At 40.9% G+C, this 19788-nt stretch overlaps 1 protein-coding gene across 3 annotated transcripts in view; it reads left to right on the top strand.

Annotated features, from left to right (window-relative positions):
- The first annotated feature begins 2108 nt into the window (after window positions 1–2108).
- LOC121276202 (guanylate kinase-like) overlaps window positions 2109–19788 on the top strand; it is a 45513-nt gene continuing 27833 nt past the window's right edge. Inside the window, exon 1 of one of the 3 annotated variants that reach the window (XM_041184348.1) lies at window positions 2109–2243. In XM_041184348.1, the coding sequence (XP_041040282.1) occupies window positions 2204–2243 (40 nt within the window). In that variant the 5' untranslated portion in view covers window positions 2109–2203. Of the gene's footprint in view, window positions 2300–19788 lie in introns of all 3 variants that reach the window. The other 2 variants (XM_041184347.1, XM_041184345.1) reach the window with 2 other exon arrangements.

The raw sequence follows: 19788 nt of genomic DNA on the forward strand, positions 1-19788 counted from the left end.
CCCTGCACACACACAGACAAACAAAGGACATACAGATATAGTCGCTCTGCAGAGATGGGCTTTGAAGGATGGGCATTATAAAATAATGGATAAAGTCTGCACGGTCTCGACGTTGTCGTGTGAAGATGGGTTGCTGGTCCCAGTGGATGTCTGGGAGTTCTCACCAACTGGTCTCAGCTTTGCGGTTCCAAATGCAAACTGGTTACATTTAGAGGAGGGTTCTCTGGCTACAGATTGATAGCCACACACAATTTTAGGCAAGGGAGAGAGAGGCAGCCAGCTAGGGTAGCCTTTCTTCCTCAGCTTGTTCCCCAACAAGTCTGAAAGCAAAACCACAGGTTCAAACTTAAGGTTTGCCTTTGCAATGCGATTGTCTTTTTGTCTTCCAGCTTCATTAATTAAAGAACTTTGCAGTTCAAAACAAACAAACAATTCCTCCTCAAGTACCACAAAGGTCATGTAATTTCTTGGACGAGGTCTGCTTGTTGACAGGATATCCAAAGTGCTTTACATTCAATGAAGTGCAGTCACTGTCATAATTTAGGAAACGCAACAGACAAGTAGTGCACAGCAATGCCTTGGAAACAATAATGAGATATGACCAGATAATCTGCTTTAGTGGTGTGGTTGAGGGATAAATATTGGCCAGGACACCAGCCATTTTTCTGTCTACCTGAGAGAACAGATGTAGCCTCAGTTTAACATTTCATCTGAGAGATGGCACCTCTGATAGTGCAGCATTGCCTCAGTAGAACACTGAAGTGTCAGCCAAGATTTAATCTCTGGAATTTAACCCAGAACATTCTTGCTGAGGGTGAGATATTTCTTTCAGGATGGGCAGATGTAATTTGGTTCCAATTTCAATGTCATATATTCCTTTATTTCTTTTTAAATTTCCATACAATATTGACATGTTACTCTCACTGAAAGGAACTTCAGGTTGAAAATTGGGTGAGTTTTAAATTTGTCTAGAGGAATGAGATAATTTCTCTGGCAAATCATACAAAATAATTGTAAGGAAGTTCCGCCTCCATGAAAATAAGGTCTGAACCTGAAATAAGTTTTCTTTGCCCTGGACATCATCATCCGGCAGCATCACAGACCCATCGATAAACCTGCCAACACAATTCTGGCATTGAGGAGATGCAAGGCCTGTTCCTAGGATCCACTGGTTGCAATTAGCTAGAGCACTTGGTGAATAAGAATTGTGTCTTATATATCGGGAAATCAGTAGCACTTTATTTTAGGCTTGGTGTCAATTTCCATGCTGCAGCAAGGCTACCTCTTCAAGTCTGGCTTGCATTTGGTGGACACCGCTGTCAATTTTCTGTCATCACCCAGCAGCTGATTCCCTTCCAGCTCTGGATTACAGTGAAAGGATTTCTGCATATGCAGGAGTATCATGGCGCAGCTGCTTAATGGTAGGCCAGTGGGTGGCATTCTGATTCACAAAGTGCATCACAGCGTGAGAGGGATTTTTTTTTTTGAGTCTGTTGATCATAAATGGAACGTGAGGGGTGGGGTAAAGGGGAGGGGACTCGGGAGAGGAAGTGAAGAGACGATGATACCTCGCACAAGGAAAGATGAAGTGCTGACAGAAATCAAAAATGGGATTAGAATAGTTAGGTACTTGTTTGACTCGATGGGCTGAAGAGCCTTTTTTCTGTGCTGTAGGCCTCTATGACTATGACTGAGAAATCTCTGATTTAAGGTTCGCGTAAAACAAAAGTTGAAAACCGGTACACTTGAACAAATTGGAGAAAACTGTTGGTACACTGGGACGCTTAAATCCCAGGCAAAGTCCAGTCATCCATAATATTATATCTCTCAATCAACATCACAGATTATCTGGTTACTATTACTATAACATTGCTGTTTGTTGGAGCTTGCTGTGTGTGAATTGGTTGCCACGTTTCCTATATTACATCAGTGACTGTGCTTCCAAAAATGCTTCATTGGCTGGAAAGGCCTATGGTTATGAAAGGTGCTATATAAAAGTAAGTCTTTCTTCAACGACTCCGATGCTTTCACAACACTTATCCTGTCAATCAAACTGGGGGCGGTAGGGCAAAGACCGGAAGTGACGGCTGAAGCCACGGCGATCTGAGGCCCTCGACTTCCGCTTTCCGAAGTGAGGCGCGAGCCGGAACCGTTAAAATTGTGCAGCGGAGCTGCCTTAAAGGATGTGCGGCTTCCCTCTTTCATGCTGGTACGGCACATCTCAAACTTCATCAGACGACGAGGTGAAGCAGGCGGATTCCCCGTGCTATTTACTGCGGCCTTTGTAGAATTCATTGAGGTGAAATGAAGGGACGTGGCGTTTAGAGCGGGGATAAATCACAGCGTGCGGGAGGAGGCTGGTGCCGGCTTGTGCCGGCTGGAGGTCCCGCCCCTCCAGACGCGTTAGACGTCCTCGGGCAGCGCGCCGTGTGTATCTACGGCCCTCTATTGGTTGGTTAAGGTGTCAATCATCCATTTGTAGGGGGGCATGAGGTGTGACAATCAAGTGGTCGGGGCTTGGAAGCAATTCCTCTGCACCCTTCATCATCCCCACCTAGTTACTCCCGCCCGAATACTGCAACTCTCCATTCAGCATTTTATCCACTTAATTGAATTTAAAAAGTAGGACTAGGAGGCTGTGACAAACCAGCGAGACCACGTTGATGAGACCCTGGCCTGAACTCTCCTGTCTATTCCCCATTACCCTTGACACCCCTCTTGTCCAAAGATCTGTTTCTGGTCAAGCCTCCACCGCTGTCTAGCGAATTCCAAAGATTCACAATCCTCTGGAATAAATTCCTCATTGTAAATGGAAACGCCTCATTCTGAAATAATGCCCTCCTTGGTCTAGATTTGCCCATGAGAAGAACGTAGCAGCAGTAGGATATTTGGCTCCTTGAGCCTGCTCTGCCATTCAGTTAGATCATGGCTGATGATCTACCATTAGTGCATAGGCCCAAGCTATTCACGATCTATATGAATGATTTGGATATGGGGACCAAATATAATATTTCCAAGTTTGCTGATGATGCAAAAGTAGACAGGAAGGTGAGTTATAAGGAGGATTTTCCTCCTATTTTCCATTTTCCTGCATTATCTCCATATCTTTTGATGTCTTTACTATCTTGAAATCGATCAATCTCTGTCCTGAACATACTCAATGACTCAGCCTCCGCAACGCTGGGGCAGAGAATTCGAAAGATTCGTCACTTTCTAATTGAAGAAATTCCTCTTCTCAGTCCTAAATAGCCTACCCCTTACTCTGAGCCTTCTCTGACAGCCTCCAATGCAATTATATCACTTCTTAAATAAGGAGACCAAAACTATACACTGTACTACTCCAGGTGTGATCTCACCTGTTCCCTATCAGGCTGAAGCAAGACTTCTGTACTCCACTCCCTTGCAATAAAGGTCAGCATACTATTTGCCTAATTGCTTGCTGCACCTGAATCCTTTCAGGGACTTGTAAACAAGGACTTCCAAGTCCCTTTGGACAGCAACACTTCCCAATCTCTCACCTTGCACTTTTGTTTTTCTACCAAAGTGGATAACTTCACATTTTTCCACAGTTATTCCATCTATGATGTTCTTGCCCACTCATTTACCATGTCGAAATCTCTTTCAAGCCTCTTTGCATCTTCCTCATAACTCACATTCCTGCCTAGTTTTGTGTCATCAGCAAACTTGGAAATATTATATTTGGTCCCCACATACAAATCATTCATATAGATTGTGAATAGCTTGAGCCCATGCACTAATTGTTGCAGTATTCCACTAATCACAATCTGCCAACCTGAGAATGGCCCATTCATTCCCATTTTGGAATTGTTAACCAATTCTCAATCCATGTCAGCCTATTATCCCCAATCCCATGTGTTCTAATTTTGTTTACTAACCTCATGTGGGGACCTTACTGAAAGTCTTCTGAAAATCCAATTACACCACATCCATTGGTTTCCCCTTATCCTGCTAGTTACATCCTCAAAAACTCCTTCCCCTTCCATAAATCCATGTTGACTCTACCCAATCCTACCTTTATTTTCTAAGTGTCTAGCTATCACATCCTTTATAATAGATTCTAGCACCAGCACTTTTCCTACAACTGACGTCAGGCTAACAGGTAGTAGTTCCCGGTTTATACTCTCCCTCTTTTTCTTTGCAACCTTCCAGTCTGCAAGAATCGTTCCAGAACCTATAGAATTTTGGAAGATGATCACCAGTCCATCTACTATCTCTACCACCATTTCTTTCAACACTCTGGGAGTAGATCATCAGGTCCAGGGGATTTGTCAACTTTCAGTCCTATTAATTTCTCCAGTACTATCTTTTTACTAATACTAATTTCATTCCCACTGATCCCTTGGTTCTCTAGTATTTGAGGTTTTTTTGTGCTTTCCTCCATGAAGGCAGATGCAATGTATTTGTTTAGTTTCTCTGCTATTTCCTTATTCCATTATAAATTCTGCCATCTTTGACTGTAATGGGCCCACATTTGTCTTATCTAATCTTCCTTTTTACGTGTCTATAGATGCTTTTACCATCCATTTTTAGATTTCACGCGAGTCTACTCTCGTTCTAATTTAATTTTCTTTATCAGTTTCTTGCTCCTCCTTTGCTGAATTCCAAAATGGTCCCAATCCTCAGACTTACTACTTTTTTTTGGCAACTTTCTAAGCCTCTTCCTTTGATGTAATACTGTCTTTAACTTCTCTTGTTAGTCATGGTTGGATTGCCTTTCTGTTGGTTTTTTGTGCCCGCAGGAATGTAAGTTTGTTGCAAACCATGTACTAATTCTTAAATGCTAGCTGTTGCCTGTCTACCGGCATACCTTTTGTTGTAGTTTCCCAATCTACCATAGCCAGTTTGCTCCTTGTACCTTCGTAGTTTCCTTTGTTTAGATTTAAGACCCTAGTTTCGGATTGAAATGCATCGCTTTCAATTTTAATGTAAAATCCCATCATATTATGGTCAACCTTCCCTAAAGACTTCTTTACAAAGAGATTATTAATAGCCCTTTTACATTGCACAATACTAGATCTAAAATAGTTGGTTCCTTAACATACTATTCTAGAAAATCATCTTGTATGCATTCCAGAAATTCGTCTTCCACAGCATTAGTGCTAATTTGGTTTACCCGGTCTATATGTAGGCTGCAATCCTCTATGCTTTTTTGTTTCTTCCATGGGACGTCAGTGACACTGGCTAGGCCAGCATTTATTGCCCAATTCTAATTGCCATTGAGAAGATGGTGGTGAGTTGCCGTCTTGAACTGCTGCAGCCCCTGTGGTGTGGGTACACCCACAGTACTATTTGGAATGGAGTTCCAAGATTTTGACCGAGTGACAGTGAAGGAACGGCACTATAGTTCCAAGTCAGGATGGTGTGTGGATTGCAAGGAACTTGCAGATGGTGGTGTTTCCATACATCTGCTGCCCTTGTCCTTCTACGCGGTAGAGGCCGTAGGTTTGCTGTTGAAGGAGCATTGCTAAGTTGCTGCAGTGCATCTGCTGCCAGTGTGCGTCGCTGGTGGAGGAAGTGAATGTTGAAGGTGGTGGATAGTTAAGCAGGCTGCTTTGCCATGGATGGTGTCAAGCTTTTGAGTGGTGTTGGAGCTACAATCATCCAGGCAAGTGGAGAGTATTCCATCACACTCCTGACTTGTGCCTTGTAGATGGTGAACAGGCTTTGGCAGTCAGGAGGTGAGTTACTCGTGGCAAAATTCCCAGTCTCTGACCTGCTTTTATAGCCACAGTTTTTATATGGCTGGTTCATTTCACTTTCTGGTCAATGATAATGCGAGGATATTGATGTTGGGGGATTCAGCAATGGTAATGTCATTGAACATTGATGGTTAGATTCTCTCTTGTTGGAGATAGTCATTGACTGGCACTTAAATGGCAAATTACAATTACTGCCATACATCAACCCAAGCTTGGATATTGTCCAAATCTTGCTGTATATGGACATGGGCTGCTTCAGTATCTGAGCAGTTACAAATGGTGCTGAACATTGTACAATCATCAGCAAACGTCTGCACTTCTGACTTTATGATGGAGGCCGCTTCTGATCTGGTCATTGATGAAGCAGCTGATGATGGTTGGGCTTGGGACATTACCCTGAGGAATTCCTGCAGTGATGTCCTGGACTGAAATGATTGACCTTCAACAACCACAACCATCTTCCTTTGTGCTAGGTTATGACTCCAACCAGTGGAGAATTTTCCCCCATTTCCCATTGATGCCAGTTTTGTTAGGGCTTCTTGAATGCCACACTCGATCAAGTGCTGCCTTGATGTTAAGGACAGTCACTCTCACCTCACCTCTGTAATACCCTTGTTACATGCCCTACATTACCACTGCTGCTTGGTGGCCTATAAATAACTCGGACCAATGTTTGCTGCCCCTTGCTTTATCTTAGCTTGATCCAAACTGATTTTACATCTTGACCTTCCAATCCAAGATCCTCTCTCACTAATGTACTGATTTCATCATTTATTAAAAGTGCTATCCCAGCTCCTTTAACTTTTTTGCTTATTCTTCCTAAATGTCAAATACCCTCGAATAATCAGTTCACAGCCTTGGTCAACCTGCAGCCATGTCTCTATAATGGCAATGTGTTCATGCCTGTTTACTTCTATTTGTGCCATCAATTCATCTATCTAGTTGTGAATGCTGTGTATTCAGAGTGCCTTTAATTTTGTCATTTTAACATAATTTGATGCTGGCCTTTGTTTTAGCTGACTTCCAATTTAGGAAACATCCTTTCGACATCAACCCTGCCAAGTCCCCTCAGAATCTTGTAAGTTTCAAGTCTGACAGCCTCCAATGCAATTATATCCCCTCTTAAATAAGGAGACCAAAACTACACAGTAATACTCCAGGTGTGATCTCACCTGTTCCCTGTAGGGTTGAAGCAAGACTTCCCTACATCTATACTCCATCCTCTGGCAACAAAAGCCATTTTTCCATTTGCTTTTCTAATTGCTGGTTGTACCTGCAAGGTAATGTTTTGTGTTTCATGTGAAGGGCACCCAGATCTTTCTCTACTGCAGCATTCTGCAGCCTGTCTATTTAAATGATATTTTGCCTCACTATTCCTCCTACCAAAGTGCAAACTTAGTGCAATTAAAAAAACATTAAGATAACTGCAAAAGAAACATATTTCTGTAGAGAGTCATGATCTGGAATGCACTCCTAGAAAGGATGGTGGAAGCAAATTCAGTAATAACTTTCAAAAGTGAATTGGATGTACACATAGAAAAGAAACACAGGACTGTGGGGAAAGAGCTGGATGAATTGGATAGTTCTTTCAATGTACCAGTGCTGATGTGATGGACTGAATAAGCTCCTTTTATGAATCTGATGATTCTACAAATTAAGTACTTCAAATTAAGTTGTATTATGGTTCTGCATGTTCCTTCCTGGACAGCTAGCCAACCGATGGAAAAAGACAATGGGGGATGGGGTGGGCGGGGGGCAGAGGGGTGTAGATGAAATTACATCCTAGAATCAAAAGTAGATATTGTTGGAAGTACACAAGGTGTTCAGTATTTGGTATGGGCAAAGACATATTATTGTTTTGTGTAATTAAAAGCAGAAAATGCTGAAAAATTCAGCAGGTCTAGCAGCATCTGTGGAGAGAGGAACAGAGTTAATGTTTTAAGTCCAATATGGCCACTTTTATAAACATATAACTTGTTATGGTGGAATATGGTAGGAAATGTGGAATTTTATGGCTCAAGAGGCAGTCTCACTGATTGGAAGCTACACTTGGTTTCTGCCCTATTTATCAATTCATGCTAGTACTCTAGTCAAATTTTTAGCATGACACCGTTTTGGTGCTATGCTGGAAATGGATAAAAGTTATCTTTTATCAAAGAATACAGGTTAAGCTTGTGGTTTATCAAGTAAGATGTGTGCTCAAGAAGCTATCTCCTGTTTTGACATTCCTAGCATACAACTGAAGGGTTCCCATCATGCCAAGTGCAAGATCTAGGACTGTGCTGTGAGATGAATTTGTGACGGGGGTGGGGGAAGAGAAGAGAAATTGCTGGGATACAGGGAGGACTTATTGCTGTGCTTTGGAGGCAATGCCAGCTGATTGAATGTTCCAGTTCCCCTAATGTGATCAGTGAACCTGGTGTTTGGCCTTCAATTTGAGAGGACCCACACAGCTCTTTGCACCACACTGAATGAAAATGTCTGTCAGATAATGGATCAGATGTGCAGAGGCTTAGGATGACAGTTTCTAGAGGCCAGATATGTGAACAAAAGATCAATAATCCAGGGTTTGATGCCTGTCTTGATTGAGTGAATTGTAGAGGATGCTTGCTGTTGAAGCTCTCCATTGATCCATGGATATTATGCATGTCCAGCAGGATGATTGCAGAGCACTTTCAAGAAGTAGCACAGATCAGCATGAAATGTAACATTGAGTTCCTGGTCCCTGCTATTTGCAGACTGAGGACCCAAGCCAGTGTGCGTTAATGATCTAATGAGCTAGAGGCTACATATTAAAGCCCCAGTCTGGGACATGCCCATAATCTAAGTTGACTAGTCATGAAGCTGTGTGGTCAGAAGTATTGTCTTGAAGAAGAGAAGTTACATCCACCCTGCGTGTTTTGGTTGCTGTAAAAGATCTCTTGTCAAGGCCAAGGTTTGAATTGTTTTGTGAAAGTTTGGGTGCTGTGAGGAGATGTAAATATGGTAGTCACTGATAAATCCAGTAATAAATTCAGGAGAAACTTTTTCACCCAAAGTGGTTAGAATGTGCAACTCCCTACTACAAGGAATAGTTGGGGCAAATAGTGGCAGCCTTTTGTCTCTTAAGACAATGGTTTGCACTGTGGTGGTCAATTGAGGCAAATGGCAAGGGTGCGTTTAAGGAACGGAGAAGACAATAGTAAAATATGTTGAATTTGGAATGGTGGGAGGAGCTCATATGGAGCATAGACTGGTTGAGCTAGTTGGCCTATTTCAGTACTCTAAATAGTTACAACATCCAGTGGTAACAGCTATTAATTTAGATAATGGAGATGGTTGCAAATTAGAATTTTATGGATCCCGTGGGATGAATTGCTAATATTTTAATGTTAGCTTGGGTGTTTAAGTCAATTACTGTTGTGATATAGTCAGCGAGTATTTTATGACAAATATAATTTATTGCTTGTTTTTTTTACAGTTTGGTGATATACAGAATAAAGCTAATATTACTGCCTTGCACAGAATTTTCCCCAGCTACTTGGGCTCTGTTTTTTTCACTCACTCTTTCCTGGCTTTTGATTAAAATAAAAACGTGGGTTTTTAAATCGACAATAAAAACTGACTTTAAAGGTCCTTATTTATATATATTGATGCCCAATTTATTTAAGGTCATGTGAACTTTTGTACATTTCAGGACTTTTAAAATGCACCAGTGAAAGAATCTGTCTATTGCATTTGCCCATGTCTTAGCAGCTTCTTATCCATGTTTTGCACTTGTGCATGATGTGCAAGAGATTCTCCCAGCTGAAGGTAGACATAAGCTCATGAGTGAGGTGATCAGTTCTGTTCGTACAACTTTAGCACATTTGGGCAAGAGCTTTCATGTATCTTACACAACCTTTCAACAATTTCTGTGCAATATTAATGTACAGTTTGTTAGCCTGTGACATGGATAGGACTCTACGTCAACACTATTATATTAAAGATCCAATAAGGTATCAAGTGTACTAAATCAAAAATAAAAATACCTGGAAAAACTCAGCAGGTCTGGCAGCATCTGCGGAGAGGAACACAGTTAACATTTCGAGTCCGTATGACTCTTCAACAGAACTAAGTAAAAATAGAAAAGAGGTAAAATATAAGCTGGTTTAAGTGGGGGTAGGGGGTAGGGTAGAGCTGGATAGAGGGCCAGTGATAGGTGGAGATAGACAAAACGGACAAAGAGCTGTTGAAGGTGATGATATTATCTAAGGAATGTGCTAATTAAGAGTAGAAAGCAGGACAAGCAAGGTACAGATAGCCTAAGTGTACTAACTCGATCAGGTAACTTTCTTATTCCTGTACTGGACCAATGATGTTCCACATGATGTGCATATTTTTACAGTTGCTTGGTATTGTCTAAAATAATGGGTGCATCATTAGCTTGTTACACTTATTGACTGTCCACAGTCCTGACTGAGGAGAGTACCAGCCTTAGACTGTTAGCCCGATATTTGTAGTTGGCAGAACATTGGAGTTGTAAAGGAAATGATTCAAGTGTGTGAAACAAAATTATTTGTAATAAATTTGTTCCAATTCTTTCTGGACTAAAACTTAATTGGCGGCTGATGGTAATCTGCATTCGCAATATATCTTGACTTTCTGAAGGCATTAAATCCCTGGCTCATTTTACTCCTGATTGCTTTGCAGTTGTGAAGGGTTAGCCTGAAGTAACTGTCTAACGTTGACCCACAACAACAACTTGCATTTAGACAGTGCCTTTATCGTAGTAAAATACCCTGAGGCACATAACAGGAGTGTTACCAAACAAACTATGACACTGGTGCGCATAAGGAGTTATTAAGATAGATGAACAAAAGCTTGTTCAGAGGTAGTTTTTCAGAACATCTTAAAGGAGCAGTAAGAGGTAGAAAGAATTAGGGAGTGAATTTAAGTTTAGGCTGCAGGCAGATGAAAGCACGAGCCGCCGGTGGAGTAATATTAAAATAGGAACTAGTCAAATGACTTCTTAAAGAATTTGTATTCATATCATGTCTTACATGGGCTGAGTGGCCTCCTTCTACACCGTAACAATTCTGTGACCTTAGGACATCATAGTCAAAGTAATACTTTTGGAGTATACTCACTCTTGTAATGTAGGTGAATGTGTCAGCCATTTTACATCCAGTGAGGACCCATGTTTAGCAATGAGATTTTTTTTCTTTATTCTTTCTTGGGGTGTGGGTTTTGCTGGCAAGGCCAGCATTCATTGTCCTTAAATTGAGTGGCTTGCTAGGCCATTTCAGAGGGCAGTTAAGAGTCAACCACATTGCTGTGGGTCTCCAGTCACATGTAGGCTAGATCAGGTAGGGGGTTGGCAGATTTCCTTTCCTAAAGGGCATTAGTGAACCAGATTGGTTTTTGAAATCAGTAATAGTTGTCATGGTCACCATCACTGAGACTAGCTTTCAATTCCGGATTTATTGATTGAATTTAAATTCCACCAGCTTTGGGATTACTAGTCCAATAACATTACCGCTACACCACTATTTTCCCAAATGACCAGATAATTTTAGTGGTATTGAGGAATAAATATTGGCAGGGAAAATGGGAAACTTCTGTGCTTTTTGAATATATATCCACCTGAGAAGGCAGCAAGACCTCGGTTTAATGTCTCTTAAGATGATTATATGTCTCTTACAGTAGCATATGATAATGTTAATGGACAAGTAATCCAGAGGCCTAGACTAAAGCTCTGTAGGCCTGAGTTCAAATCCCACCACGACAGCTGGTGGAATTTAAATTCGATTAATTAATAAATCAGGATTAAAATGTTTGTCTCAGTAATGCTAACCATGAAACTACTGATTGTCATAAAAACCATCTGGCTCATTAGTTCTTTTAGGGAAGAAAGTTGTCTGTATCTGGTCTGGCCTACATGTGACTCTGCAGCCACAGCAATGTGGTTGACTTTTATTTCCCCCATGAAATGGTCAAACAAGCCACTCAGTTGTATCAAATTGCTACAGAAAAATCGTATAAGAATAAAACTGGTTGGACCACCCCACATCAGCCTATGCACAACCTGTCCAAAGATACACCCAGCCCAGTCCACCCTGCACTCTGAGTGTACTTCCACCACGTGGACTGCAGTAACTCAAGAAGGCAGCTCACCACTACCTCCTCAAGGGAAATTATAGATGGGCATCAAATGCTGCCTTGCCAGTAAGCTCATCTCCCATGAATGAATGAAAATAATGAAAGTTGACACATCCAACAGTATAACACTCTCCCAGTATTTCACTGGGACTGTCAGCCTGAATTTTTGCTCAAGTACCTGGAGTGGGGATTTAATGCATGGCTTTCTGACTCCAAGTGGAGATGCTAGGCACTGATGTCAAGTCAGATAGATAGATGCTTCAGCCTTTGGTTGGCTATTTTAAAACTGGTTCCAAAGCCCAGGGGCTGAATTTTAAAGATGTGGTTGTAGCTGTATAGTCATGTACGCCATCCTTTTGTGGGTGAAAATCAGTAGGGTTTCAAACTTTCCCTGTTTCACTGTTAATCTAATATCTGCAATGTAATTGAATACATGACAGGAAGAAAAAACAATGGCATCTCCGCATGATAAAGCAGTGCAGTTATGGGCAGCATTTCTTCACTGTGTAGCAATGTGTGATTAGGAACTTTTGACAGAGGGCTTAGTTTGTGAATAAGCATTAAAAAATATTTAAGCCAGATCTATTTTGGGGTACACGAGCTTTAGATTTTGTCAGAAGCACATGACTAACAATTTGCGATGTAGATTAATTGCATTACAGATGTAAATTAAATTTGCTTGTGATGGAATATGTTTAAGAAGGGTGCTTCCAGTTGAGGGGAGCAGAGTGATTGCTGTGGGATGTTTGATAATTATCGAGTTATCAGTAACAGGATAGACACCAGGAAGCAACTGCTTGGCTTGGTGCTTGCTCTTTGGAGATTCAGACCCACTCTGATCCTGCTTTTCCAGTAGAATTGTACGTGTCTGTTTGTTGGAGTCCTTTGCGCATGACCCCATGTACTTCAACTGTGTAATGAAGCTGCTAACCGTAGCAGGGTGTGTTTTGAGGAAGAAGCCATGCCGAACAGCACAGAGCAAGAGTAAGTGTCCTTCATGCTTTAACTCTTGATGAAATAAAGAGACTATGCTGTTCTGAACTGCTGATAATATGAGAGATTAATTTAGAGACAAGCATTTGATAGCACTGGAGCTTGTAATCTCAACTATGTTGCAATTTTCTTTTTGGTGAACTTGGTGTGGCAATTGTTATTCCATTGTTAAGTGGAGTGTTTAATTGCTGATGCTGTCAAGGCTAATTTATCTGCTGATTCTTGACCTGCTGGTACAGAGTACAACAACATAATGATCCTTAAGTATGCTGATGATGCAATACTTGTGGGACACCTAGGAATAATGATGTAAACTATAGGAATGGGGTGAAGTTCATAAAATGGTGTGATAACAATTCTCTTAAAAATGAAAAGATGAAAGAACTAGTTGTAGATTTTTGGAGAAAGTCAGTTAATGATATCTCTGTGAGCATTCATGATGTGGATATTGAAATAGTTACTAACTACAAGTATCTAAGACTCAAAGTGGATGATAAGTTGAATTGGAGAATTGCACAGATGTGGTGGCCAAGGGACATACACGATTATACTATCAGAAAATTAAAATCCTTTTGTGTAGACCCTACAATCATGGAGCTTTTCTATATGGCTATAGTTGAGTGCTATCCTTTTTGGACGTCTTGCCTGGCACTATTTTCTGAGGAAACCAGACTCTTTAAAGATACAGTGATTATTGAACCAGGCAGGATAGATATTTGATGAGCAAACCTCTCTTGACAAAATATGCTCTCGAAGGATTTTGACAAAAGTAATGAGTGCCATGAACAATGGGAATCACCCCTTGTCTTAGTACTACTGCTGATTGTGTTCAGGGAAAAGGCTACCACCCCTCAGATGCAGGACAAATTGACTCCTAAATTCATTTGTGCTTTTCTCCATGGGAACTTTTAAAAGGAGTTTGTTGGATGAGGCTATGCACTCAGGGTGGGACGACTCGCTGATTATTTTAATACTTTGGAATAGTTTTTAATATATTTTCAATTAAAGTTAGACCTTTGTGATAGGGTAATTTTTTTATTGTTGTTACTCTTTTTTAAAGAACAAGCAATGTACCTGAAACAGCCTTCTCTGCTCAGAGGAAAACAACCCTAGCCTATCCAGTCTCTCTTCATAGCTGAAATGCTCCAGCCCAGGCAACACCCTGGTGAATCTCTCCCGGACCCTCTCCGGTTCAATCTTCCTATAGTATGGTGACCAGAACTACACACAGTACTCTAGCTTTGGCCTAACTAACGTTTTATACAGCTCCAACATAACCTCCCTGTTCTTTTATTCTATGCCTCAGCTAATAAAGGTAAGTATCCCATATGCCTCCTTAACCACTTCATTTACCTGTGCTGCTGCCTTCAGGGATCTATGGCCATGTCACACCAAGGTTCCTCTGTACTTCCTAGGGCCCTACCATGCATTGTGTATTCTCTTGCCGTGTTAATCCTTCCAAAATGCATCACCTCACACTTCTCAGAATTAAATTCCATTTGCCACTGCTCTTCCCATCTCACCAGCCCATCCATATCGTCCTGTAATCTAAGGCTTTCGTCCTCACTATTTATGACACTACCAATTTTCATGTCATCTGCAAACTTACTGACCATATCTCTTATATTCATGTCTAAATCATTAACGTACACTACAGACAGCAAGGGTCCCAGCACTGATCCCTGAGGTACGCCACTCGTCACAGGCTTCCAATCGCAATAAACAACCTTCGACCATCACCCTTTGCCTCCTGCCATTAAGCCAATTTTGGATCCAATGTGCCAAATTGTCCTGGATCCTATGGGCTCTTACCACCTTGACCATTCTCCCATGCGGGACCTTGTCAAAAGCCTTACCGAAGTCCATGTAGACTACATCAACTGCACTATCCTCAGCTACACAACTCGTCACCTCCTCGAAAAATGCAATCAAATTTGTTAGACATGATCGCAAGCTGACAAAGCCATGCTGACTATCCCTGGTTAATTCCTGCCTCTCCAAGTGGAAATTAATCCTGTCTCTCAGAATTTTTTCCAATAGTTTCCCTTCCACTGATGTTAGACTCACTGGCCAGTAATTACCTGGTTTTCCCCTACTACCCTTCTTGAATAATGGTACCACATTTGCTGTCCTCCAGTCCTCTGACACCTCTCCTATGGCCAGAGAGGATTTGAAAGTTAGTGTCAGAGCCTCTGCAATCTCCTTCCTTGCGTTACATAGCAGAATGGGAAACATCTCATCTGGGCCTGGGGATTTATCCACTTTTAAGCCCACTAAAACCGCTAATTCCTCCTTTTCAATGCTAATTTGTTCAAGTATACATTCCCCCTCCCTGATTTCTACACCTACATCACCCTTCTCCAGAGTGAAGGGTCATGAGGACTCGAAACGTCAACTCTTTTCTTCTCCGCCGATGCTGCCAGACCTGCTGAGTTTTTCCAGGTAATTCTGTTTTTGTTTTACAGATGAAAAGTAATCATTTAAAACCCCACCTATATCCTCTGGCTCCACGCATGCTCCTAATGGACCCTACTCTTTCCCTGGTTATTCTCTTGTCCTTAATGTATTTATAAAATGCCTTGGGATTTTCCTTTACCTTGCCCACCAGTGTTTTTCATGACCCCTCTTTACTCTTTTAATTACTTTTTTAAGTACCCCCTACATTTTCTACACTCTTCTAGGGCTTCTGCTGTTTCAGCCCTTTGTATCTGCCATAAGCCTTTTTTTCCCATTATCCAATCCTCTATATCCCTTCAGAACCAGGGAATCCTGGATGTCAAGAAGAGTCATCTGGCCCCGACACGTTAACTCTGTCTTTCTCTCCATAGATGCTGTCAGACTTGCTGAGTTTTTCCAGCAATTTTTGTTTTTATTCCCTGGACTTGTTGGTTCTACCCTTCACCTTTACTTTTAATGCTGAGGGAGTGTTTTTTTTAAGTCAAATTATTCATTATTTTCCTCAGAAGAGTACTTTCAACAAACAATACTTTTCTCATCCTGATTCCCTACATAGAAGTTTGCATTCACTTTATAAATTTCTTTCACTTCTTTGGTGTCCCCAATTCATTAGTAAGTGAAAGTATAACGTGAAAGAAAAAAAAGAGAGTCTTGCATTTATACAGTGCTTTTCACAACCACCGGAAGCCTCAGAAGTACTTCACAGCCAATTAATTATTTTTCTGATGTTTTTGTGATGTTGATTTGAGGGATCATATGATTATACTTGTTGTTGGCTTGGACACCATAGAGGATTCTGGAATCTTGTGACAAACGAAGCCTTGGTTCAATTTCTTTTAAGAAAATGAGGCAGAAACAATAGCCTGTGGTTCATAACTGCTGTCTTCAATAATTGGGCGCCTTAATAGGGTTCCCAACTCTGGCTGGACATATTCTGGGAGATGTCGTCACATGATCTCCTACCTTCAACTGCCTCTCGCCCAGACTCCTGCCATTGGATTCCCAACACTGTCAAGGAGCCTCGCCTTCCCAAGGCTTTTCAACATGTTCCGGTTTTGACTTTTGAAAATCTGGACACCCTAATAATATATATTGACCAGGGCACCAGGGATAACGCCTCTGGTGGTCTTCAAAATAGTGCCGTAGGATCTGTGGTGTTCATTCTGAGTGGGCCTCAGAAGTAACATCTTATCTGACCTGAAAGACAACTTCCAACTTTATGTTAACCAATGGTGGAGAAATTAAAATCAGGCTCACTCGAGACCAGAATTAGATGAGCGCGGATATCTTGGAAGATTGTGGGGCTGAAGGAAATTAGAGATAGGGAAGGATAAGGCCATGGAGAGATTTGAAAATGAGGATGAGTATTTTAAAGTCGTGTTGCTTTACTGGAAGCTAGTGAGCACAAAAGACTCAACAAAGACTTGAATAGAATCGAAACTTCTCACTCTGAATAAGGCTACATAAAGCTGTCCATGTGTAAAAACAGGCCTAAGAATGTAATGACAAATTTTGTCAAGTTTTTTTTTATATTGAGTTGAAAGGCAGGTTTACATCTAATGGGCTTGATATTATTCAAGGAATAAACCCTCTATTTTCTTAAAATCAGCTGTTATAATTTCATCATCTATTATTGAAAAAACAGCTTCCTTGTTTAGGATTCAAGTTTTGTAGCGACGTTATAATTGCTCTTTCCTTAAGACTATGTTTGTGTCGTGGCATATCCATTGGGGTTACATTGTACAAAAACTCTGGAGGGTATAGACTGTATTCATCATCTTCATCTATAGAATCTTGTAGATTCTTCCTTTCAGTGCCAGCGGTAGTTTTTTTATCTCTCAACATTCCACTGTACTTCCAGTTACTCTAGCCAGTGCTAATCCATTGCTTAATTCTCATTCCCATAAGTCCATCTTCTCTCACCACTGACCCCAGGTACTTGAAACTACTCACTTTATTCCTGCCTTTGCCCAAAATCTTTACATCTTTACTCTGAGCCTCTTCCCTAGGCTCAAACTGACAGTCCATATATTGGGTCTTTAGTCTACTGATCTTCATATCCCAGTTTTCCAGATAGTCAGTCATGTTCTGATCATCCCCTCCACTTATCTTAATGTTATCTGCAACATCATTGACTATGGCAGTTCCTGTCTCACTTGCTCAGTTAAAATAGCCATGACAATCAGGAAGCAGAATGGGCTCAGAGCTCATCTTTGGTGCAACCCAACTTTAATTCTGAGACTCTCACTCCTCTCCCATACTTCCTATCCTTGTCTAGCTCTCCTTGTACATGTCCTGTAGTGATCATATTACTTCGCAAGGACTCCATGCATTAGTTTACAGATTCAATGCTGATTTTGTTTTTTTTAATTTGGCTGACAGATTTCCTAAAACATTTTCATTGAAATCAAGTGAATCTTCATTTTTAGCAGAGAGTAGCTTTTGAATAGTATTAAATAATTGTCACTGCCACTGGCTGCACATAATTTTATCATCTCATCCCCCCTCTGGAGTGCCATTCCATCTTTCACATGCTATTCCCATCCCATTCCTTTCATCCTGCTCTTGCAATACCGCCCATCCCTCATGAAACAATCTCTCCAACCAGGGTAACTTTGTTGTTACCTTTTGCTGTTTTTGTCCTCCATCAATTCTCTCTCTCCTACACCACCCACAACTCCCCCCACCACCAACCTCATCACTGCCGCATGCTCCACCTGCGCCAGGCACTGCCCACTAACTGAACTCACTGACAGATGTGGCTCCAAAACTGACCAATCAAGACAGTCCAGACAAACAAAAACTGGGAATTGTTATTATAGATTGTTGTAAAATCCAAACTGGTTCACTAATGTTCTTCAAGAAAATGAACCTACGTGGACCATGTATGATTCTTAACGCCTTCAGGGTAATTAGGGATGACCAATAAATAAAATATATATGACCAATTCATTGTATTTCATAGTAGCTAGTGAATTCACTACAAGAATCCTAACCATGCTCCCTGACCTTAGTCGGTCTGGCACAGCCTCCATTTAAAAAAAATCATCCTTATTTTCAAATCTCTCTATAATCTCACCTCTCCCTATCTCTGAAATTTCCTCTGGTCCTACAACCCTGAAGAATTTCTCTCTGTATCATGGAAAATCCTATCTGTTTAACTTTAGTCAGTGCGAGTACTGTGATTGCACCTACTGAATTTAACTGGTTTGCAAGTCATTGTAGCTGACTGTGGAAAATACTTAATTTGTACTTAAATCCTGAGTGTTTGCTTTTGTGACTCTGGTGTAATTTCAAAGTCATCAATCTGATTTTGAAAGTCTGTTGTTTTAAATAGACATTGCTATTGCAAGTCAAGTGTTTAGAAGACCACTTTGTCATGTTCAGCTGCCTAGTCGTAGTAAATGAATTGCTCTTCTTTTACATCAAATTTTCTAGTGCAGCCAGCAAATTAGTCCATGACTAGAAATGTTATGCTTTTGCTTTTAGTTTTTACAATGTTCTGGAAAACTCCACTTTCTTGGGATGTGATGAGAATTTCTTGAATTTTGGATTTAAAGATAACTAGCTAACACGCTAGGAGTGAAGACCAAATTAAGCCCCTAAAGAGGCCACATTTAAATATCTCCCATAATACACCTGCAATGGGAGGGTAAAGCTCAATAGTCAAAGCAGATCAGTTTAGATATTGTGCAATGTGTATTTTTTTCCCTTCATGTATTAATTGACATAATTAGGTGTAGAGAAAGTGGAGGTCTTGCAGCCTGCCTGTACCCTAACCTTCAAGTCCTGTTCCATCCCTCTGCTTGCTGACCTGCATTGACTCCCATCTGGCAATGTATTTTTTTTTAAATTTTCATCCTTGTTTCATATTGCTCCATGGGCTCATCCCTCCTTATTTCTGCAATCGCCAGCAGCCCAATGACCCTCTGAGATCAGTGCACTCCTACAATTCTGACCTTTTGCAATCCCTGATTTAAATCACTCCACCTTTCGCTGTGCCTTCAGCTGCTAAAGGTATAAGCTCTAGAATTTCCTCCCTAATCCCCTCTGCTTTCCCCTTGTTAAAATGCTTTTTAAAACTTACTGTGAACTGTCCTAATGTCTCCTTATGTGGCTTGGTGTCAGATTCCGTTTGATTATCAATCACTCCGTGAAATTCCTTGGAAGTTTTTATTATTCCTTCAGACACAGAAAAACTCAAAGCTTTCAAATTTTTGTTCTGAAGAAGAGTCATACGGACTCGAAATGTTAACTCTGTCTTTCTCTCCATAGCTGCTGTCGGACCTGCTGAGTTTTTTCAGCAATTTGTGTTTTTGTTTCAAATTTTGTGCTGGGAACAAGATAGAGATACTATAATTTTTGAATGGGTCTTTTTTGTTTGAAGTTTGGTTTGTTACGTGTATCTGTTCACATTTTTAGAGGTCTTGCTTTCTGTGCGTGGGATGACCTTTGTGTATGTCATCCCAATTTGAAAGTTGTAATTTTTTGTGTACGT

This window comes from Carcharodon carcharias, chromosome 3 (assembly GCF_017639515.1).
Source record: "Carcharodon carcharias isolate sCarCar2 chromosome 3, sCarCar2.pri, whole genome shotgun sequence".
NCBI classification, from domain to species: domain Eukaryota; kingdom Metazoa; phylum Chordata; class Chondrichthyes; order Lamniformes; family Lamnidae; genus Carcharodon; species Carcharodon carcharias.